The sequence below is a fragment of the Vombatus ursinus genome, unplaced genomic scaffold, assembly GCF_900497805.2.
Source record: "Vombatus ursinus unplaced genomic scaffold, bare-nosed wombat genome assembly UNPS02014770.1, whole genome shotgun sequence".
NCBI classification, from domain to species: Eukaryota; Metazoa; Chordata; class Mammalia; order Diprotodontia; family Vombatidae; genus Vombatus; species Vombatus ursinus.
In genome coordinates this window covers 31,832,315-31,856,244 of record NW_020954548.1, presented here as the reverse complement: position 1 = coordinate 31,856,244, position 23,930 = coordinate 31,832,315, and the positions used below count along the sequence as shown (strand labels likewise).

Here is a 23,930-nt window from a genome sequence, read left to right as displayed (position 1 = left end):
TTTTTTTTCCTGGCCTTTTCTTCTGTTCATTTAAAGAATGCTTCGGTTCTTTCTTTTTCTTTTTTTGACTGCCTTATTCCCACCTGTCTCCTTTCCAACCTTAAATTGGTGGGGGGAGAGGAGGAAAGAAAAACAAAATCCTTTTAATACGCATAATCAAATAAAACTGATTGCTTCACTGACTGCATCTGAAAATGTATGTTCTTTTCTGTATTTTGAGTCCATATCTCTCTCTCATGAGGTGGGTAGTGTGTTTCAGTAACTAGTCCTCTGCAGTTGTGTTGGAATATTGCATTTATCAGAGTTCTTAAATCTTTCAAAAGTTGTTTTTCTTTACATTTTTGTTATTGTATAAATTGTTTTTTTTTTATTCTATTCACTTCATTCTGCAGTAATTCATAAAAGTTTCCCCAGGATTCTCTGAAGTAGTTCCTTTTGTAATTTCTTAAAGTATAATGCTGTTGTATTACATTTGTATGCCATGGTTTGTCCAGCCATTTCACAGTTGTTGGGTATTCACCTAGTTTCCATTTCTTTGCTATGCTACAACAAAAATTGCTATAAAAACATTTGATGTGTTAATTTTTCCTCTTTGATCTTTTTGGGGTAAGGTTTAGGCCTAGTAGTGATATTACTAGGGTCAAAAGGCACTCACAATTTAGTGTTTTTTTGTCATGGCTTGCGTTGCTTTTTAGAGTGGCTAGATCAATTCACAACTCCATCAACAGTGCCTTAGTATACATGTTTTCCCTTCAGCGCCTCCAGCAATTGTCACTTGCTTTTTTGTCTATTTTGCTGAACTGATGGATGTGAGGTAGAACCTCAGAATATGTTTCTCTAATAGTGATTCATACTCTTTGACCACATATGCTCAATTATACCTTAGTTGATTTGCTGGACATTCCAAATATTTAATTGTGAAGAGGGGGTAAGGGTCTTTTCACTGACCCAATTACAGGAAAAGTGGTAGTGAGGTGTTAAATAATAATGCTAATAATAATAGCTAATGCTTACTATGTGCCAGGCACTCACAACAACCCTGGGAGGTAGGTGCTAATATTTTCCCCATTTTACAGTTAAGGAAACTGAGGCAAACAAAAATTAAGTGACTTGTCCAGGGTCATACAGCTAGTAAGTGTCCAAGGCTGGATTAGAATTCAGGTCTTACTGACTCCATGCCTGGCCTTTCCATTCATTGTGCCAGCTAGCTGCCTTCTCTGCTGTTAGCTCTTGGGTTGTTACCTCATTAGGGTTCTTGGCATCTTAGACTGTTGAGACAGCTGCAATTGCTTTACCTCTTATGCATAATTCTTATTTTGTGGTGGTTTGAGATGTGTGAGGATTGGATTTTTCCAGTTCTATGTCTAGTCCTCTATCTTGTTGATTATGTGACTTGGAAGTCCTGCTTTCACTTTTTCTTTCTATCCCGGTACTTAGCACAATGCCTCATCACTCTTGATAGTAATGGTAAAGATAAGTGTTTAGTTTTTATCAGGCAGTAATGACTAATTTTCCTTACTGCTGCATTTAAAGAAATGCAATTATAGAATTTCGAGACTGTTCTCATTTGGTATTTTGTAGATGACTTATCACCTGTTGCACATCATGTAAATGCTGAAAGTGTCTCATTTTATGAACTCAAGTGTTTATTGATTTAACAACTTAATGAAAATACACTCAAGTCTCAGACAGTTTGAGCTAAGGTAACTGGGTGATTAGAGTGTTAAGCCTGGAGTCAGAAAGACCTGAGTTCAAATCCAGCTGCAGACACTTATTATCTGTGCCTGGCACATAGTAGATAATGATTATTCCTTTGTTCCCTTTCTTTCACTTCCTTAAAGGAATCTCATAAGTTCTTAATGTTCTGCCTCTTATAAGATATTGAATGGTCATTACCCTGAGTTCTAGTGCATTTTCTTCAGCTTCATGAATTCCTAGAGAGAAACTTCTTGAGCATTTATTCCTTTGATAATTAATAGGACTGTTACTTTAATGACTTTATAGCCTTTGAAAACTTTATTCTTTAGCTATTTTCATACTTGTTCTTGATGGAAATTTTTGAGGAGCTTGGGACTTGAGTCATACTTGTTGCATTAAATTGATTCTTTGGTTCATGGTCTGTGTTACAGATTGTCTGTCCTGGAGTCTTTCCCAACTCTTTACCCTAGCTGAAGGAAATGATAGGTGACAGTAATAGGATTCTTATATATGATTTAGTGGCCCCCATTTCTATTTGAATTAGATACCACTTCCATATACAATGCTAACCTTCCAATTTTCACCTGAACACCAGAGGAATATCTCACTGTTCTTTAATTTTGCCTATAAATGTGCCTAGTTCCTAAATTTTTCAATCATGTAGATTGTGTATAGAAGTTCCATGATAAGGTGATAGAGTATCCCCATTAGAATAGGGGAGAACACGAAGAAATAGAAGTATGTAGTAAACACACACATATATGTATATACAGACTAAGTATAGAAATAAATGCAAATAGATAAAAGATAGTTTGAGAGAGACTCCCAGATCTTATTAATCTAGCCTAGGTCTCTCCCCTGAATTTTAATCCCGTATTGCCAGTTATCTGTTAAGATATTTCAAACTTTATATCCAGTATGCATCTCAAACACAAAAAAGTTCAGACCTAAACTCATTATGTTTTCCCATCAAAATCACCCTTCTCCCAAACCTCTCATTTATTTTTTTTTCCCTCTAAATTCGTGTTTTATTTCAAAAATTGTGGATCACATGCTAAGTTGACAGGAGGTCCTTCAGCCAGGGAACTTGATGATGGACAAAGTATACACATGTACCTTGAAGTAAAGTATGAGCAAAGCGATTCCTCCCTAAGTGGCCAGTACATAATTCTTTCTGCCATTAAGGGTATATGAACGGAAGTGTTTCTTAAAACCAGTGAACTGATACTGACTGTCAGATTCTGGACCTGCAATAATTGAAATCCCGATAGCCGAAGCCACTGCTGCCGCTGCCCTTCACTGTCCATTCCTCTCTTATTTCTTTTGAAGATACCACCTTTCTTCTAGTCTTCCATGTAGGTAACTACCCCTCCTCCAAACCAAGCAATTTCCAAATCTTGTAATTTCTATTTGCAAAACATTTCTTGTATGTGACCCCTTTCTACTCACACAATTACCACCTTATCGAAGGCTTTAGTTTTGGTCCTTATCACTCATCACTTAGGTTATTGCAATAGCTTTCTTATTGTTCTCAGTGTTTGTTACAAGTCTCTCCCTAATCCATCTGCCACATAATGGAAGTGCCAAAGTGATTTTCTTTACGATCTGACGTTGTGGCTCCTCTAGTCAACTCCAGTGACTTCTTATTGCTCCTAGAATAAATTATAAGCTCCCATTAACTTTGAAAGCCTTTTACAACCTTGCTTCTTTTTCCATCATTATGTTATATTACTCTTTCAGGACTATGCAGTTCAGCCAAACTAGCTTCACACACACACACACACACACACACACACTCTCATTCATTCATTTCCCCTCCCCTCCCCCCCATTTTCCCCCTTCCCACCCATTTTCCCCCTTCCTGCTGGTTGTCCCCATATCTGTAATGACATCCCTTTTCACAGAGTCTCTTTCTGACTGAAGTTGTAGCACAAAAGCACCACCTTCTATCTCAGTGTTAGCAACAGTTTATGTCTATGTTAGCCTAGGGTCTATGAATTTTTAAAAATTGACAATTTCAGTATGATTATTTTCCTTTGTAATCATTGTATGTTATCTTATGCCTGTAAAAACATTATTCAGAGATAGGATCCATAGACTTCACCACACTGCCAGAAACGGGGTTCATGACACAAAAAAAGTTAAGAACCCATTCTGTTCTACATGAAGTCTTTCTGTATTACCTCAATTCCAAGTGTCCTCCCTCTTAGCCTACTTCATTTTTAACTACTTTGTGTTTATTCTCTTTAGAGTGTGTGTGTGTGTGTGAGAGAGAGAGAGAGTGAGAGCGCAATTAGGGTTAGGGTTAGGGTGCAATTAGGGTTAGGGTTAGTTGGTTGGTGCCTTTGGGGCAGTGGTCACCTAAAAAGATGCCTGTAAAAAAAATAACATGCTATGGAGTCCCATTGCTGGAGACAAAAAAGCAAAACTGTCCAAAGAAGCATGGACCAGAGCTTATGCTGCAGTCAATTTCCTCATTTTTCCCAAACCTGGTCTTCATCCCAAGGAGGCACACATCAAGGGCAGTAAGGAGAATGTAGCAAGGAGCACAAGTAGGGGACACATGGCCTAGGGCTCTCAGGCCAATGCTGGCCATACAGGAACAGCCAAGTCTAAAGACAATAGGTAGCCTATCGAAGGACCCCTATCTCCAGCACCTTCATTTGGTTCTACTCCCCCCGCCCCCAAATGGAAGGTGCATGTGGATATGGGCACCTCCCAACACTGTACCGTTCCATTTCTTATACTTATATCCTCAGTGCCTTTCAAAGTGCTGGGCACATAGTAAGCACTTAATAAATTTTTGCTGAGTGATGGAATTTGATTTGGAAGGGCCCTCATAAAAGCCATCTAGTCTGACTTTATCTTTTTTTTAGAAAAATTGGAAATTGAGAGTTACGGGGGTTAACTCCTATATTTGCTGAAGTAGTGATGGGTAGGAAAACTCTTGGGAGACTATTCTTAATTTTATATTATACTTGCCCTATGGCTAGTATAGCCTATATCCTTTTTCATTCAGAGGACCAGATTTGAAACATAATGATTTAGAGCATGTAGTGTAGTGCTTCTTGATTAATTGCTAACATTTTTGGATTTTTTTCTGCTGTTGGTCTTTTGCCTTATGTCAAAGTGCCTTTTTATTTACTAGACACACTTGAGAAAGCAGTGAAAGTATCTTTTCTCTTGAGCAATTCTTTTTCATCTCTGAAGGAATAAAGAGAAGGGGGTAGAGGACGGGTAGGAGAGGTTGAAAAACTCTGTTCAGTATATGTTTAGTCTATTTTCTGGAAAGGAATGTAAAATACTTTTATGGGGAAGTCTTTCTCAGTATTAGTATACTCTGAAAAAGAAAGCAAGCTTACCATTAGTCTTTGGTTTCAGTGATCTGCTCTGAGTGGGCCTGACGACTTCTATACTCTCTAAATAGGTAACTGACCCCAGTGCTTATGACCTGAGAAGTATAGGTTAAAAATGAGTAATGTTGAGTCAGTTGAAAGACTGTGGAGCAGCCAGGAAAAACTATACCAGATGTTTTGTTTTTAAGGAGAAAGGTTTTAGTTGAATAAAAGGTTGTCTTTTTTTTATGAAATTACTTTTTCCTCTGCAGCCTGTCAGTAAAGATTCAGCTAACTGTCCATTTTCTTGTTGTTGTTGTTGTTCACAAGCAGATTTACCAGTGTTTTTATAGCTAGTTTTCTATTCTAGCTCAGATTATAAAAGTGATTTTGACATTCTCTGTATTCAGTAGTGGAGAAATGAGGACGAAAGGGATGGAGCTTGCCATATCTCATAAATAGAGTATGTAAGAAGAGTGTACAAATGTGTGTGTGGGTGGGAGGGCAGGACATCTGATGAACCTTATTCTTATCTGAAATGGACAAAGGATGGTTGAACATATATACATAATACATTTACACAGTTTTATGTAGAAATATACTAAACTTATGGAGAACAAACAGCCATAAGCAAAATAAGTTTTCTAATTCTAAAAGAGATAACAGAAAGAACTAAAATCTAAGGAGATTTCTTAGATTTCTTTTTAGACAATTGATATAACAAATTGTTATATGAATATAATAGGATATTGTTGTGCTGTAAGAAATGATGAAAGAGATAATTTCTCAGAATCCTGGATAATATAAATTGACAGAGTGAAATGAGCAGAACCAGGAGAACAATTTATACAAAGACATCAGTTTCATAAAGAAAAATAATGTTGAAAGACTTAAGAATTTGATCAGTGCAGTGACTTATCATGTCTCCAGAGGACATGTGATGAAGTATGTTTTATCTACCTCCTAATAGAGGTGAGATGGACATAAAATGCAAAGAAGAAATATACATCTTCAGACATGACCATTGTGGCTGTGTTTGTTGGACTATGCTTATTTGTTACAATTTTTTTCCCTTCCTTTCTCTTAATTTTTAATTGGAAGGGGTTGGGGAGAACAAGGTGGTTAGCAATATGGAGGTCATTGAAACATTTTTTTAAAAATGCACAGAAGTTCAGAAGGGGGCCAGACGAAGGAAATTTTGGAAAGTAACTTGAAATTCTTTGTATTCTTTTAAAAAAAAAAAGAATGTGGTATGAAATGATTTTTTATAGAATTCTTTCTGGGTTCTGCTCATGAAATTCTCTCTCAATTCAGAATTTTTAAAAAGCCAGGTAGAACAATTTAAATCGCCAGTAGAGGCCCACTGGCTTTTGAGTGACACCATCAGATCAGCTTACAGTCATTTTGGCAGCCCTTTGGAGGATGGGTTGGAGTAGGGAGAGACTTGAAGCAAGTGTAATCTAGGTGAGAGGCAATGAGGGCCTGAACTATGGTAGTACCTTTGTGATTAGAGGGAGGTTTGGAGGAGAGAGGAGAGAGATTTGGCAACTGATTGGGTATGTGGACTAAGGGAGACTGAGTTAAGGGTAACACTGAGATTTTGAACAATAAGGGACTAGAATAATGATTTCTTTAAAAGAAATAGCAAGTTTGGTTGGAAATATGAGTTTTGTTCTGGATAGGTTGAGTTTGAGGTGGCTATGAGGCATCTAATTTGAATTGTTCAGTACACATTTGGAGATATAAGACTGAAGCTGTGCATGGTGGTGTTGGAGCTGTTGAGTCTTCTGCATAGAAATAATAATTAAATCGATGGGAATTGATGAGGCCACCGAGAGAATAGAAGAGGTCCCAGATAGGTCCTTGGGGAACAGTCACGGTTAAGAGGTGTGATATGGATGCTGGCCTAGCAAAGGAACCTGAGCAGCTGGCAGATAGATAAGAGGAGAGCAAACATAGAGTAATGTTATGAAAATCCAGAGAGAAGGAAATATCCCGGAAGGTGGTTAAGAAGGATGAGAACTGAAAAGAGACCATCAGATTTAGCAATGAAGAGATTGTTAGTAATTTTGGAGATTTGTTTTAGTTGACTGATGAGGTGAGAAGCTGGATTTCAAAGAGTTGAGGGATGAATATGAAGAGTAGAAGGGGAGACAAGTAATGCACAGCTTTTTCTTGGAATTTGACAGCAAAGAGAGGGAGAGACATGGGATAGTAACTTACGGGAAAGGTAGGGTCTGATGGAGATTCATTTTTTGTTGTGTAAAATATGGGAGCAGCGTGGTTATGTCTGAAGGCATCAGGGAAGGAATCAGTAAGTAGGGAGGGAGAGGCTGAAGATTGATAGAGAGGAGGAATAGGCATTTCAGAGGCAGGTGGGGAAAAGGCTAGGCTAGGAAGAAGACAGGAGGGGATCAGAATCAAGGACACATGTAAGCTTTCCCCTCGCCCCTTTCCTTTTACTGTAGAGGGTACTCTACAGTACTAGCCTCCTAGTCCTTCAGACTTCCAACCTAGATGTCATCCTCGTTTCCTTACTCTCTCTCATCCCCCTTCTCCTGTCTGCAATTTGTTGCCAAGGCCTGTCAATTTTGTGTTTGCAACATCTCTCCAATATGACCCCTTCTCTCTGACGCTGCTGCTGTTCTAGGGCAAGCCCTCATCACCCCATACCCGGACTATTGGAATAGCCTGCTGGTGGGTCTGCCTGCCTCAAGTCTCTCCCTGTTCCAATCCATCCTCCATTTAGTCACCAAAGTGATTTTCCTAAAGTACAAGTCTGACCAATGCACTCCCCTACTTAATGAACTCCAGTGGTTCTCTGTTTCCTTCAGGATCAAATATGAAATCCTCTCTTTGGTGTTCAAAGTCCTTCATAACCTAGCTCCCTCCTACCTTTCCAGTCTTCTTTCACCTTCCTCCCCACCATGTACTCTTTGATCAGTGACCCTGGCCTCCTTGATATTCGATGAACAAGACACTCCACCTCTTGGCTCTGGGTATTTTTTCTGGCTGTCCCTCATGACTGGGATGCTTTTCCTTCTTACCTATGCCTATTGGCTTCCCTGGCTTCCTTTTAGAACTAACTGAAATCTCAACATCCATAGGAAGTCTTTCCCAACACCTCTTAATTCTAATGCCTTCCTTCTGTCAACTATTTCGTACTCATCCTACATATCGCTTGTTAATACATATTTGTATTACACATTAGATTTGTAATACACATTAGATTGTGAGCTCTTTTAGGGCAAGGACTGTCTTTTGCCTCTTTAGTGCTTAGCACAATTCCTGACACATACTAGGTGCTTAATAAATGTTGATTTATTTTTTTTTGCTAGGCAGTGAGGTTAGTGACTTGCCTAGGGTCACACAGCCAGTAAGTGTTATGTGTCTTAGGTCCTCCTGACTCCAGGGCTGGTGCTCTATCTACTGCACCACCTAGCTGCCCCTTTAATAAAAGTTTTTGACTGACATATGCAGGATTTGGTCTTGACAAAGGAGAAGGCCCCCTAATTATCAAAGACTGGATAAAAGGAGAGAATAGGGGATGATGCCAAGGAATTTTGAGATGAAGAGAAGGGGAGAAGAGGAGGGTCATGGTGATGAATGGCTTCAATTTTCTCAGTCAAGTAAGTGGAGAGCTCCTCAGTTGAGGAGATCTGGGGAATGAGAGGTGTCTGGCTCCAGAAATGAAGGGTCTGAATAGTTTCTGTGTGGAGTGACATAGGAAATGTATTAGGGAGGAATAAAAGGATTGCCTTGCTATAATGAGGGCCCTGTTAAAGTTAGCATATATTTGTAGTATGCCCAATTAACATAGTTGTGTGACTTTCTCCAGCTTTGTTTAGCTACAAGACCAGGAGGAGAGGAGGCAGGTGGTGGCAACAATCTAGTGTTGGAATTTGGCAAGGAATGAGAGGTGATATGACCAGAGGGTACAGTGGTTGGGCCTGCACTTATTTTGTGTGGGTAGCAAGTAGGGCCCTTGGGGTGGTTGGTGAAGCGGCCAGGCTAGGCTGCTATGCTTGCCCACTGTTGAAGGTGTTAATCGGCACATCTCAAGCCTCTTTCCTTTTTTCCGTTTCACAATCTTATCCTTATATGTGTGATTCTAGGCAAGTCATTTAATCTGCCTGCTTCAGTTTCCTCACAATAATATCTACCTCCCAGGGTTGTTGTGAGGAACAAATGAAATAGTATTTATTTAAAAAAAAAACACTCAACACAGCACCTGGCGCACATAGTCCTTTAAAAAAAAAAAAAGACAACTCTTATACTCATTTAGGATTCTTTCTCTGTGTCTTCAAATTTTAATTCTTGAGAGGGCCCCATCCCTCCTGGGGTGACTTTTCCCTTACAGACTTTTGGGTCTTTCCTGCCTATCTATTCTTTTGTTCTTCTAAAATGTCTAGGGGGTGTGTTAGATAGTACTTGGCTTTTCTTTCCTTTTTAATAATCTTTTAAGATGGAGTGGTTGCCTTTCCCCAGAGTTTATATTCTTTGTATTTCATCAGCCAATTCTTCTATGTTCAGAATCAGGTCTAAAATAGCAGTTCCAGTTATCCTCCAATTTTTGAATAATGATGAAGTTACATTCCCCTTGGGGCCACAGTAGCTAGAATGTTGGAATTGAGAATTAGAAAGACTTGAGTTTGAATTCTGTCCTGTATACTTACTGTGTGACTGGGCAAGTCACTTAAAAATCTCTCCTAGCCTCAGTTTCCTTAGGTGTAAAATGGAAATGATAATAGCACTTACTTCACAGAATTGTTGTGAGGATCAAAAGAGAACATATACAGTGCTTTCTAAACCTGAAAGCCCTGTAGAAATGCTTACTATTATGATAAAAAGAATAAGATAGGAGCTTATTAGTCGTTAGCTTCTGACAGGCCATGTTCAAGCAGATGTCTAGAGAATTGAATTCCTGCATCACTGATAATCATAGTTAACATTTATATAGTACTTTGTTTTATAAAAAGCACTTTATATTATCTCATTTAATCATCATACATCCATGCCAGTTTGTGAGGTGTTTCCTGAACCCCCCACTTTACTTTTTTCTGTTGCAGTGTTCCTATTTCTTCCTTCATTGATCTTGATTCAAAAATTCTTTGTTCTCCTTTCCCCCTTTTGCTTCTTGAATTTTCTCATGAGTGTATTATCTTAATATATAGTACTGCTCTGCTCTCATTTCCCTTCCTTTATCTTGTCCCATTTCAGTAAGGCATATTCATTTTGACCTATATTTCAGTTATGATTTCTGCCAAGTCGCAGTGATCCCTGTGATGCAAAATTTCTCTCCTTTAGTTAGGATATCTAGTTCACCCTGTTTGTTTAGTATACTTTGTATATTTGTGTGTGGACATTCTGAGGTCATAGATTTTTGTTGGATTTTCTTATTGAATTTTTCTTCCTTGTACTATTGGACATCTCTGCTGACATTTTTCTTCAAGTATTATAATTGCTATTTCACATGGTATTTATCTTGGTAAATGTATATTGGCAGTTTTTCCTCTTAGGGTTATATTGGTTGACCTTTTGAAATAAGGCTTAGTGCCTTGTGACGTGTCTAGCCCATGAAATTGAAACCTCATGGATCTGGCCTTCTAGGATACTTCTTATGTGTGATAACTTAAGAGTTCAGGATTCCATTTATTATTGCAATTTTTGTATTCATTGGGCACCTGATATCAGATTCCGAGAACAAAGAGTAAAAGCAATTCTTTTCCCACCTCATCTCTAATTTTCCCCTACTTGCAGGTACAAAGATGCCCTGGTCCTTTTGCTTACTGAGGTATTGAATCGGATACAGTTCAGGTACAACCAGGCGCAGTTGGAGGAGTTGGATGATGAGATCCTTGATGATGATGTAAGAAATATATTGTAGAACACTTTTTGATTATTAAAATTTCAACATAATTAATTTAAGTCAGTAATAGGAATCTGCAAATCTTTTGTTTCTAAAAGTTGAATTTTTTTAGCATGGGTAGAGTATTAATTTTTAAGCTTTTTTTTTTTTAATTAATTCCTAGTTCACTTTTAATTTGGTTTTACAAGCATTTTCAGCCATCTACTTGTACCACGAGTAGGAGTGGAGAAACATTATTTTTGAGAAATGTGCTGGGTTATGTGGGAAACCTTAGTGAATCTAATTTATGCCCTTTACTGCTACAAATTGTAATCCAGACATGTCTCATTTTCCTGTGCAGTTCTTGTCTGTATCCTTTTATAAACCCTCCAAAGAGTATTTACTCAATGCTGGTGCATTTTCTCTATTTTGTGGCTATTAATGCCATATTTGCTCTTTCTCTACCTCCTTTTCTGGTTATACATGTACTTTAATGATACCTTTTCTACTATATTGCTTCTGGAAATGTGCTGCATTATGTTCTCATTCACTGTGACCCACTGAGTTCCCTGCATTTTTTTTTTCTGTGATTGTGATGTTCTATAGTTGAGCACCATATAGAAACACTAAGAGAATGCTGATGTTAAAAAGATTGGTGTATTGGGGGGATGAAGAGCAGTTTGAAAGCATTACCCACTTCCCTAAATGCCAATTCAGCTAACTCTTACTTCCTGTCTAGTTCTGGGTTTATCCTGTTGTCCATCAGTAGCTCGTCTCCAAGATAAATATGTATTTTTGATGGCTTATTTGCACATTGTAATCAGATGAAGGTGCATTTTTATCCACTTGGTTTTTCCTGTGTGGATGATATGTTTTATGTCCAAATGATCATTGAAAGTATGCTTCAATCTATTTCTGACACTTAAATCCTGGACCATTCTCTTTTGTGAGACTATGGAGCTCATTGTGGAGGATTTGAAGTGTGCTGTGGCTTGATGTAGTTGGCACATGCTCTCTACAAATAGTCACTCCCAGGACCCTGAGTCCTGCAGGGAAATCCTCCTCTGTTTGGCCTTTGCATTGAACATCCTCTTTCAGGATGTTGGCAAATACCATTGATGAGTATATGCCTCCTTGTGTTAAACCTCACTTAATATTGATAATCAGAGGATTGTTGGAGAAAGTTGTCTCTCTGGTTTCTTCTATCGAGGAATCCTGTATCATCTTAATATGGGAGATACCATGCTGAAAGAGACCTTTTAGGCTACGGTTTTGTTCTGTTGAACCAAAAGTGTTTTTTGGTGATGACCAGACATTGAGGGATAAACACTGAGGGATCTTGTAGTCTTTATTTTTCTGAGTTGCATAACTAGGATGATCTGGTCTTCTCTAGAAAATTACATGCAAAAGCCTACTTGTTCCTTTTCATATTTTTATCAAGGATGCCTTCATATTTTGGTTAGTGTTTAACTTTTCTTTCCAACATCTAAATTGCTATTTCTGTTTCCTTACATATTCAGTGCTGAAGTGATAGAATCCAGATGTAGTAATTCCATTGTAATTGATAAGGATAGGTTGCCATACAAACCCTGATATGTCTGTTCTGTTTAATGTCTTTGATATCCTTCCAGTTTCCTTCCTAAGTAAATACCTCTTGCAGAACTGGTATTTGGAGAACCTTGGGAGAAGGGAGTGAAAAAAGGAGTTGAGGGAAGAGACTGGGATAAGAATTAATTAGCGGGGGCAGCTGGGTGGCGCAGTGGATAGAGCACTGATCCTGGAGTCAGGAGGACCTGAGTTCAAATCCAACCTCAGACACTTGACACTTACTAGCTGTGTGACCCTGGGCGAGTCACTTAACACCATTGCCTAGCCCCGTGCCCCCCAAAAAGAATTAATTAGCCACCTGCTTTTAGTATTTCTAATTATTTTAAACTACTTTTGAAGTTTATTGAGTGCTGCTAGATTGGGCCCTCTTGGCGTCACATTTTTAGCCCCAGAATGAAAGTAGTTGTAGTTTCTGTGTACCCCTGTGAAAAAGTCTTGGTGTTTTAACTGTGTGACCTTGGGAAAGTCACAACTTATAAAACCCTTTACAAAAATAAAAAGTGTTTTATGCTTATTTGTTATTCTCATTGTAATAGAACTACATATTAGAAAACAAAACAAATATTTTGGGGTTATTCCAGGTCAGGTTAATAATATGTTATTGCTCTGGGGAAATAGTTAGAATTCTTAAATTTTGTCTTTGGTTTTCTCTTATATCTGTGTGACTTTTTTTTTTTTTAAAGGACAAAGTAACATTACATGTGATTTTTCATTTCTGATTTAAATTTTGTCTGGTAATAAACTTCATTCTGTGGACAAACACCAAAAGAACAAATACTTCTAGATACTCATCAGTTTTGGAGAATTCATTCCTGTATTTCTTTTTACAGCAACAAACAGAGTGGCAGCGGTACTTACGCCAGAGCTTGGAAGTTGTTGCCAAAGTCATGGAGCTCCTTCCCAGTCATGCATTCTCTACGCTGGTAACTAACCCTCTGGGGAAAAATTAGTAGTGACCTTTTTCTCCTTCACTTTGGCAGCATGGCAGAGAGGACCAGGAACCCAGAACCAAGGCTTGAGCCCTGGCTCTGAAACTGGCTGACTGCTGGATCTTGGAGAAGGCCTTTTCATCTCTTTGGGCTGAGTTTCCATATCTCTGAAAAGGAAGGACCTGGGCTTCATAGCTCTTTCTAGTTCTATAATGGTCTGTTTAATTTACAACATTGGCAATAAATTGAGGAAGGCTTTACTCCTATATACATAGAAGACTTTGGATTTCAGCTTTTATAAACACATTTTCTTTTGTAGCTTCTTGGACTGAGGGTGTGTTTTACAGTCCTCCTAATTATATCAGGTAGAGAGAGGAAAAAGTTAACTATAATTCCCATCCTTTTCAGAAGTTGATTGCAGAGCATTACAAGCCTGGTGTGATCCTTTATGCTTATTTTGATTTCTTGGGATCTTTAATCACATGGCCTGATTTAGTTGCTTTTGAAAGCATGGTTGTATGAAGAGATCATATTAGGTTCACATCATCTTCTAAAGAAAGGAAACAGAATAAAAATGTGATGCAATCAGCTTTTGTGTTACCTGTTCAGCTATGTGGTCTCTTGTATTCTTTTCCCTGGGGAATGTTGTTTTACTTTGTCTTCTCCTTTTTTTGGTCTCTATCACATTAAATTCTCTTTTTTTGCTCTTAATGTAATTGATTAGTAAAGCAGCTTATGAAATGAAGGGTAGGCTCACCTACAGGTGCTGACAAAGTCAGCAAGAGAAATGGACTTTTGAATAAATTGACCTGTCTCTTTGCACTTTGCCAGGCTCATTGATAACATTTATATATAGATATAAAATTTTTTTTCTACCAGAAGGTTGAGTGGGTCACCAAGTGATGATTTTACTTATTTTTGGTGGGGAAGTTAGGGTCTGAGGTGAACCTGTTATCAAAATACCAGGGTAGATGCTGATAGCTTAATCAAAATGGCTTAGGACATAACTTGACTGTCAGATCTTTTTTGTCTTCCTTGCTTTTTGTGAAATTGATGTAGTTGCTTTCCTTTATTTACTGAATATTAATCCTCAAAGTAATTTCAGTGGTGGAAATCATCAAGGGAATTGAATTGAGAGATTTCCTTGACCCATATATATCTACAAATAACCAGGATTCATAGAGCAAATAATTTCTATTTCTACTTTCCCAGCTTTATTACACATTATTCCCCTTTACAAATTGTAGGTTACAGCCCAACTTACCTTACACAGTCTTTACATGTGATGTTCCATTTCCTCTCGCTACGTCATTACAGGCTGTCCTCCATGGTTGGAATGCCCTCTCTCCTCTCATTAGTGCCTCTCAGAATCCCTAGTTTCCTTCAAGTTTCAACTCAAGTGCCACTTTCTGAATGAAGCCTTTGTTAATCCCCCCAGCTTTAATTTTTTCCCTGCTAAAATTGCCTTGAAATAATTTTTTGTGTACCTACATCTGCTTGTTGTTTCCCCCAGTTGGATGTTAGCTCTTTGAAGGAAAGGATTGTTTCACTTTGGTCTTTGTATCCCAGGCACCTGTCATAGTGCCTGGGATATAGTAGGTAGTAAATGCTTGTTGATTTATTCTGTTTCCATACTTTGGTCATTGTATAATTTGATGTTAATGGGATTAAAACACATTTATGACTTTCACATTTGTTTCTTTGCTTTCAGTTCCCAGTTCTTCAGGACAATTTAGAAGTTTATCTGGGGTTACAGCAATTTGTAGTTACTTCAGGGTCAGGTAAACCTGTTTTCATTTTCTAATATAAGCAGTTATTTTAAAAAGAAGGACTAATACTTCTCTAATTAATGATTCTATTGCTATCATAATGTTCCCCATAACCCCTAATCCCCTTAAGTAACCTTTAAAAAAAATTGTAATACTAGGCATTTTGGGAGAGAAGAGATAAAAGATGAGGTGACAGCACTGTATTTTAAAGGGATGTACTTTAGTGAATGAAGAAAAGGGGGCCAGTTTAGGGCAATGACAGAACTTATTAAAATACTGACTGGCATGCTGCTCTATTTTTGGCCTAGACATTATCTTTTAGGTTCCTACTGATTTGTGTGGCCTTTTAAAATATTTACATGATCATTTTTATTTAGAAATTAGAATATTTCTTTGTTCTGGGATACCTTTAAGTTAAGGTAGTACGTGAAAAAGATTATCTTGGTCTTTAGCATGACATATTTCTCCTTTTCTAATATTTAGAACCGAAGTAATATGAATTTAGGTATAGCAGATGAAATTCTACAGGATGTAATTATTACACTTGCTGTGACTTAATAATTGTCCACCTTATTTTAAATTCTTCTTGGGAAGTCTCTGAATTTAGCCAGGCTAAATTGCTGTGGCGTATGACTTATACAATTTCTTAATTTAATAACCATATGTATTTTGGTTTAGTTTAGTATTAATAATCGCTCTTCCTTCTTTTTTGAATTCCCCCTCCACTTCCTGTCCCAACAACAATAAAATATTAATCTTTGATCTCACAGCTTTATAATTCTGCTCAAACTTTAGTCCTTCATGTTTTTTTCATGTCAAACCTCTGCTCTCTTCTTCCCCCTTTAATACCATATCTTCAAGTTCTTTCTCAGCCTTTAGGACTTATAAATTTATACTTTAAAATAGAACAGTAATTAAAAATGTCAAATAAGTTACCCTGCATTTAGCTTCATGAGCTAGTAGGGTGATAAATGAAAAGTTGAATATGTCAAAATTCCAAATGAAATTTTCCCTTTTTGGGGCGGGGGGAGGTAGGGGTAAAGTGGAAGACTGTGGTACAGTGGAAAGAGGACTGGATTTGGAGGCAATACCTGAGTTCAGAATCTCAGCTTGGCAGTTTACTGTTTGCTTGATCTTGGGCCTTGACCTCTCTGGGCCTCAGTTTACTCATCTGTAAAAGGAGAGTGTTGTATTAGATAGGTGATCTTTAAGTTCCTTTCTAACTTTCAATCTGTTTCTGATTCCTACCTCTTCTATTTGTTCTTTCTTCCGTTCTTTATACAGTACAGGCTTTTCTAATAGAATTTCAGCTTAACCCTGAACCCTTCCTATCACAGTCATGTACAAGGTCCTGGCCTATGATTCCCTTCTTTCTACACGGTCAGCATTACCTAGTTAGTCTTGTCATGGCTGGAGTAGAGATATTGAGAGAAAGGATCATGGTTCCTGGGAAACTTTTTAACTATAGCAAATCCTACTTAAGGAAGCTGACTGTTTTTGAATGCCTCTTGACTTAATGAACCATAATAACTTGTTTCTATTATTATTGGAGATTTTAAATAATCTGACCAGCCCCAAGGATTCTGGTATGACTTTGGCACACATCAAGTACAAAAAATGTTTTTTTTGGAATAGTGGAATGGTTAGCCTTTAAACAGGTAATGGATGAGAATAAAGTTATTTGTATAGCTTTTTAATGGAATACTTTCTAAATCAACTTACTTCGTGAAATCTTTCAATCTGTAATAAATTCATTTGACTTAAAACATAACATTAAATCTGCATTTCTCTATCTAGAATGGTAGCATTCATAGCCTGTATAAAACGTCAAGATTGCTCCTCAGGGATAAGTAGAATGAGTTTTTTTATGTCTGAGTTACTTTATTTGTCATACAGCTCTTAAGTGCCTACTATGACCTGCACATTGTGTTGGATGCCCAGGATCTAAGAATTTAGCCTTGATCTAATAAGATGATTTGTTTTTCCACAGAATTTGTTAGCTTTTTTTCTCTGTTGTTTATTTAATAAGTTGCATAGGAATTTGTAGGGAACCCTGTTGTTTTTAGGGATGCAGTGGGAAAGAGTGCTAGACTAGGAATCAGGAGACCTGAGTTCTGGGACCTCATCTCTAAAGGGCAGGGAGTTCAACTAGGTGGTCTCTAAAGCCCCTTTCAAGTTTAGGAGTCTATGACCTACTGTCTCAGAATGATGCTTGTATAATATAGTGGAAAGAGTGCTGTACTTGGAGTCAACAGCTAGGTTCAAATTCTACTTCAGTAATTTTTACTATGTGGCTTTGGGCAAGTTACTCTCCTCTTTCTAAACCTGTTTCCTCATCTATAGAAAGAAGGGTAAACTAAAACTTTCTGAGGTACATTTGAATTTTAAACTTATGATCCTATGCTTTTAATCTAGTAATGTGTGGAATTATCAGCTCTTTGTATTTAGGGACCTTGTATTATTTCCTTATATCCCCTCATAGTGTTGCATGCTTACCTGTGTGTTTGGTGAATATTTTCTTGAATAATGCTAGTAGTATTCACAGTTTGATTTTTAGGCTGGTTAAAAAAAGAATACAAAACTTTCAGTTGGAAACCAGCTCAACTTCCTTAAATTGATTTTTTTCCCCAAACTTCTAAATTTGAGTAAAAGCAATAGTAGACTAGTTTAGACTAGTCATTCAGCAAGTTTAGTGTTTTATCTCTGGGATGTATTTTGTCAATGGGCATTTTGTTGGAGGGGTTTTCCAAGTTGGCAAGGTGGTAGTGCCAGGATGGCGGAGTAGAGGCAAGGACCCACCTGAGCTCTCCAAATTTCCCTCCAAACAACTCTAAATTAAACTCCTTGAAATGAATCCTGGAGTTGCAGAACCAACAAAAGGCTAGAGTGAAACAGTTTTCCAGCCTATGACAACTTAGAAGGTTGGTAGGAAAGGTCTTTCTCCCTGGGGTGAGAGTGGAGTACAGTCCAGTGCAGGCTATCCCCAGCAAACCAGCAGTACAGAACTGAATCAGTAGTGATGCCTTCTGGAGCTCCCAGCCCACAGATGATAAAAGGGGAGAGGGTCGGAACACTAGTCAGGAGATTACATGGGACCCTTTGCTGGCACTGGGTACAGGAATCTGTTGCATTGCCTGTATGTGAGTTCCAGGTTGCAGTCCCAGGGTGAGGAGGAAGCAATAGAGGGGAGTAGAACCCAGATTATAGTTCCTGGGCAGAAAAGAGTGCTTGTGGTCCCACAGATCAGAGCACAGACCAGGAGAGCAATGACCTCACCTCTACTTAGATCATACCACCTTGGAAGAACTGAAAAGTGAAAACTTATAGGCTTCTGCACCTCCCCCCCTCCCAAGTCTGAAAACAGCATCATGAAAACCTGAAGCTGAGGATATTGCCAGCTTGGAAGCAGAGCACAGCTTTAACGTAACAGTGAAGAAATAGGCTAGAAAAATGAACAAACAACAAAAAATGAACTTGACCTATGTTTATAAGGAAGATCAAAACTCAAACTCAGAAGAAGACAACAAAGTCAAAACAGTTACATTCAAAGCCTTAAAGAAAAATGTGAATTGGTCTCAAGTCTCAAGAGCTCATAAAGGATTTTAAAAATCAAATACAAGAGGTAGAGGAAAAGAATTGGGAAAAGAAATGAGAGTGATGCAACAAAGTCATGCAAAAAGAGTCAATGGTTTGGTAAAGGAGGTACAAAAAAAATGCTGAAGAAAATAACACCTTAAAAAACAACATAAAAAGGCAAGATAAAGCTTTTACAGTAGAGGGGAAGAGGGGGGGAGGTTAGAGGGAATGAATGAACCTTACTCTTATCAGATTTGGTTTAAGGAAGAAATAGCATACACACTTAATTGGGTATGGAAATCTATCTTACTGTACAGGAAAGCAGGGGGAAGGGAATACGAGAGGGGAGAGATAATAGAAGGGAGGACAGATTGGGGGAGGAGATAATCGGAAGCAAAAACTTTTGAGGAGGGGCAGGGTCAAAGGAGAGAATAAAACGGGGTGGGATAGGATGGAGGGAAATATATTTAGTCTTTCACAACATGACTATTGTGGAAGTGTTTTGCATGAGTACACATGTATAACCTATATCGAATTGTTTGCCCTGTTAATGAGGATGGATGGGGAGGGAAGAAGGGAGAGAATTTGGAACTCAAAAGTTTTAAGAACAAATGTTGGAATTTTTTTTTTTGTGTGAGGCATTTGGGGTTAAGTGACTTGCCTAGAGTCACACAGCTAGTAAGTGTTATGTGTCTGAGGTCAGATTTGAACTCAGGTCCTCCTGACTTGAGCCGGTACTGTATCCACGGCGCCTGCTAGCTGCCCCTGGAAATTATTTTTGCTTGCAACTGGGAAATAAGGTACACAGGCAATGGGGTATAGAAATCTGTCTTACCCTACAGGAAAATAGAAGGGGAAGGGAATAAGAGAAGCGGGGGAGGTGCTAGAAGGGAGGGCAGATTGAGGGAAGGGGTAATCAGAATGTACGCCATCATGAGGTGGGGGGAGGAGAGATACGGGGAGAAAATTTGGAACTCAAAATCTTGTGGAAGTGAATATTGAAAACTAAAAATAAATAAATAAATGGGGTGGTGGTGGTGGGGAGAAAACCAAAGCAAAACAAAACAAAACAGCATAGACCAGATGGTAAAAGAGGCACAAAAATCCACTTAAGAAAGAACACCTTAAAAGGCAGAATTGGCCAGGTAGAAAAATATAGACAGAAATTCACTGAAGAACTCCTTAACCACGTGGAAAAAGATGTACAACAACTCACTGAAGAAAAGAACTCCTTAAAAAGTAGAATTGGCAAAAAGGAGGAGATGCAAAAGCTCACTAAAGAAAGTAAATCCTTAAAAATTAAGTGGAAGCTAATGACTCCATGAGACCTCAAGAAACAGTAAAGCAAAATCAGAAGAATGAAAACATAGAAGAAAATGTAAAATATCTCATTGGAAAAACAACTCATTTGGGAAATAGATTGAGGAGAGATAATTTTAATTTAATTTGGTTTTTAATTTAATTAGACTACCTGAAAGCCGTGATCAAAAAAAGAGCCTAGTTATCATCTTTCAAGAAACTATCAAAGACATCTGCCCTGATATCCTAGAACCAGAGGGTAAAATAGAAATTGAAAGAATCCACTGATCACCTTTTGAAAGAGATCCCAAAATTAAAACTCTCAAGAATATTATAGCCAAATTCCAGAGCTCCCAGGTCTGGGAGAAGATATTGCAAGCAGCCAGAAAGAAACAATTCAAATATTGGGGAGCCAGAGACAGGATAACACAAGATTTAGCAGCTACTACATGAAAAGATTGGAGGTTTTGGAGTATGATATTCCAGAGGGCAAAGGAGCTAGGATTATAACCAAGAATCACCTACCCCACAAAACCGAGTATAATCCTTCAAGGGGGAAGAGGAGAGAGGAATGAATATTTATTGAAATAAAGGACTTTCAAGCATTCTGATGAAAAAAACCAGAGCTGAATATAAAATTTGACTTTCCAAATACAAGACTCAGGAGAAGCATAAAGTGGTAAGCAGGAAAGAGAACTCATGAGGGACTCAATAAAGCTAAACTGTATACATTCCTGTATGGTAAGGAGATACTTGTAACTCCTAAGCACTTCATCATTATTAGGGCAGTTAGGAGGAGTATACATAGATAAAGAGCATGGGTATGAGTTGACTATGATGGAATGATATCTAAAAGAAATTAAGGGGTGAGAAAGAGGGATGACCTATGATGTGATGATATCTAAAAAAAGTAAAATTAAGCGGTGAGAAAGAGAGATGCACTGAGAGAAGGGAGAGGTAAAATGGGGTAAATTATCTCAGGTAAAAGAAGCGCAAAAGAACTTTTACAGTGGAGGGGGAAGATGGGTGGGTAGTGGACAAAGCTTGAACCTTGCTCTCATTGGAATTAGCTCAAAGAGAAAATAACATACACACTCAGTGGCTATAGAAATCTACCTTACCCTACAGGAAAGTAGAAGAGGGAAGGAGTAAGAGAAAGGGGTTGGGTGGGCTGAGAGAAAGGAGGGTAGATTGGAAGAGGCAGTGGTCAGAAGCAAAAACACTTTTGGAGAGGGACAGGTTGAAAGAACAGAGAGAGACGGATAAACAAGGGAAAGATAGGATGGAGGGAAATATACAGTAAGCCTACCTGTGAAAAAGTTTTTATAGTAAATTTCTCTGATAAGGCACCATTTCTCAAATATATAGAGAATTGAGTCAAATTTATAAAAATGCAAGTCATTGCCCAATTGATTAATACTCAAAGGATATTAACAGTTTTCAGATGAAGAAATCAAAACTACCTGTAGTCACGTGAAAAAATGCTCTATATCGCTATTGATTAGAGAAATGCACATTAAAATAACTCTGAGGTACCACTTCACACTTATCAGATTGGCTAATACGACAGGAAAGGAAAATGAGAAATGTTGGAGGATATATGGGAAAATTGGAATACTGAAGCACTGTTGGTGGAGTTCTCAACTGATCGAACCCTTCTGGAGAGCAGTTTGGAACTATGTCCAAATGGCTATAAAACTTGTGCATATCCTTTGACTCAGCAATACCACTACTAGATCTGTTTCCCAAAGAAATTAAAAAAAAAAAAAAGGAAAAGGACCTATATGTGTAAAAATATTTATAGCAGCTCTTTTTGTGGTGGCAAAGAATTGGAAATTGAGGGGATGTCCATCGATTGAGGAATGGATGAACAAATTTTGGTATGTAATTATGATAGAATACCATTGTGCTATAAGAAATGATAAGCAGGATGCTTTCAGAAAAACCTGGAAATACTCACATGAACTCATGCAAGTGAAATGAGCAGAACCAGGAGAACATTTTACATAGTAACAGCAATATTGTATGATGATTTGCTGTCAGTGATTTAACTATTTTCAGCAATACAGTGATTCAAGACAGTTTTGAATGATTTGTCATGAAAAATGCTGTCTCCAGAGAAAGTACTGATGGAGTCTGAATGCAGATCATAACAAACTTTAAAATTTTTTTATGATCTTTGTTTTCTTTTACAGCATAACTAATATGGAAATAAGTTTTGCATGACTGTATATGTATAACTTACACCAAATTGCTTACCTTCTTAGTGAGGGGTGAGGAGAGGGAGAGAGAGAGAGAATTTGGAACTCAAAATTAAAAAAAACCAAATGTTAAAAACTGTTTTCACATGTCATTGGGAAAAAAGTTTAAACAACATGCCTGACATATCGCTAATCTCTTGCAGTAACGAGTTATGATTCTCTGGGGGTTATTCAGGAATTTGTCTAAGCTCTTCTGGAACCACTGTGTATCTCCAGATTGTACTAAGATTCAGAGTAGTGACTTTGATAAGGTTACCATCTGCAATGTAAAGTAGTGCTTGGTTTTAGTTATTTTGAAACATCCTCTTTCAGGCTTTTTTTGGAGAAGTCAGTATTCACTCCATTCATCATTTTAGAAGTTTGGATCATATCTACCCCCCCCTTCCCCCCCCCCCATTGAAGAGTCCTGTTTTAGTTTGTCATTAGGTAAAGAGTCTTGTCCCTTCAGTTCCTTTTCTCCATCTTGATTTGTATCTCTTGAATTGGCAACTGGATCTACTGGAATGTTGCATATAGAGCATTATTTTGATCATGAGTAGAGTAACATCTATTCATTTATTCATTCATTCAACTATCATTCCTGACATTGACTAATGTTTTGTGATCCACTATGGCTTCAACAGTACATTGAGCTGATGTCTTTGTCACAACACATTATTTTCTTAGTATAGAATGTACATTTTGGCCAAGATTTCCAGAGTTTCATTTTTTAATTCTTTTCAGTTTTTCAGTGGAGGACACCTAGTTCCTGTGTTTTAGGTCTGGTTGGTTAAGATTAGAATTTCCTTTGTATTTACCACTATTGATCTAGCTGCTATAAAAGACAGTTAGGAAGTGACAGTTTTTGCTGTTATTCTTTCTTAGAAAAGACTGAAGTAAAAGATTTTATTCAGGCCATTTGTTCCATTTTCATCATTGAGTATATCTGTGCAGTGATTATTAAGTGTTTCTTGTGAGTTGACTTGTGAGTTTTTTGTAAGGTTAATTTCAAATTCCTTTTTGGCCTGGCTCATGTCTAGTTTGTGTTTGACCATAACACACTTTGTATTCTTCTCTAGTCTCATTTGGGCATCTTGATCCCACAAGGAGGTATAGGGGGGTGCTTTCTAGGAAAGGGATTGTTGCCAATTAACTAAGAAGGGTTTTGTGCCCTGTTTTTGTCATCTGTGGTGTATGATATTTCTGCTTTTGGTGTCTTTTGGTTGCTTAGTTTCAACTGTCATGGCACATGTGATTGGATTTTAGCTATTTGAATTACCAAAAGTCCATTTTCCATAATGGAATATGTTTGTAGTGTTCCCTTCTTTGTATACTAATTGAATGTTAAAAAGGGTAGGATGTAGCAATAAGTTAGGCCAAATAGTTGACCAGTGTAATTTGCCAGCTGTTGCTCCCAGTTTATGGCTGCTTCAAGATGTTTTGGTTTCTTAAATCTGTGCTTTCAGTAACCCATGACAGTCTACCCCTTTGACCCTCTATGTTACAGTACTCTTATATGAAGGAGATCTTACTTTAACATGTCCCATGTTTTTCTTTTTTTTGGAGGGGAGGGTGGTGAGAATTCTTAGCCAGGTATAGGAAATATGAGTGGAACTGTAAATTACTCT

The 23,930-nt window shown here is 37.8% G+C and overlaps 1 protein-coding gene across 3 annotated transcripts in view; it reads left to right on the top strand.

The window, feature by feature from the left end:
• The window catches only part of XPO6 (exportin 6), a 113,060-nt gene that overhangs the window by 59,044 nt on the left and 30,086 nt on the right, over positions 1-23,930 (top strand). For all 3 annotated transcript variants that reach the window (XM_027862993.1, XM_027862995.1, XM_027862994.1), the window contains 3 exons: positions 10,794-10,902; positions 13,320-13,412; positions 15,130-15,199. In XM_027862993.1, the coding sequence (XP_027718794.1) occupies positions 10,794-10,902; positions 13,320-13,412; positions 15,130-15,199 (272 nt within the window). The remainder of the gene's footprint in view (positions 1-10,793; positions 10,903-13,319; positions 13,413-15,129; positions 15,200-23,930) is intronic.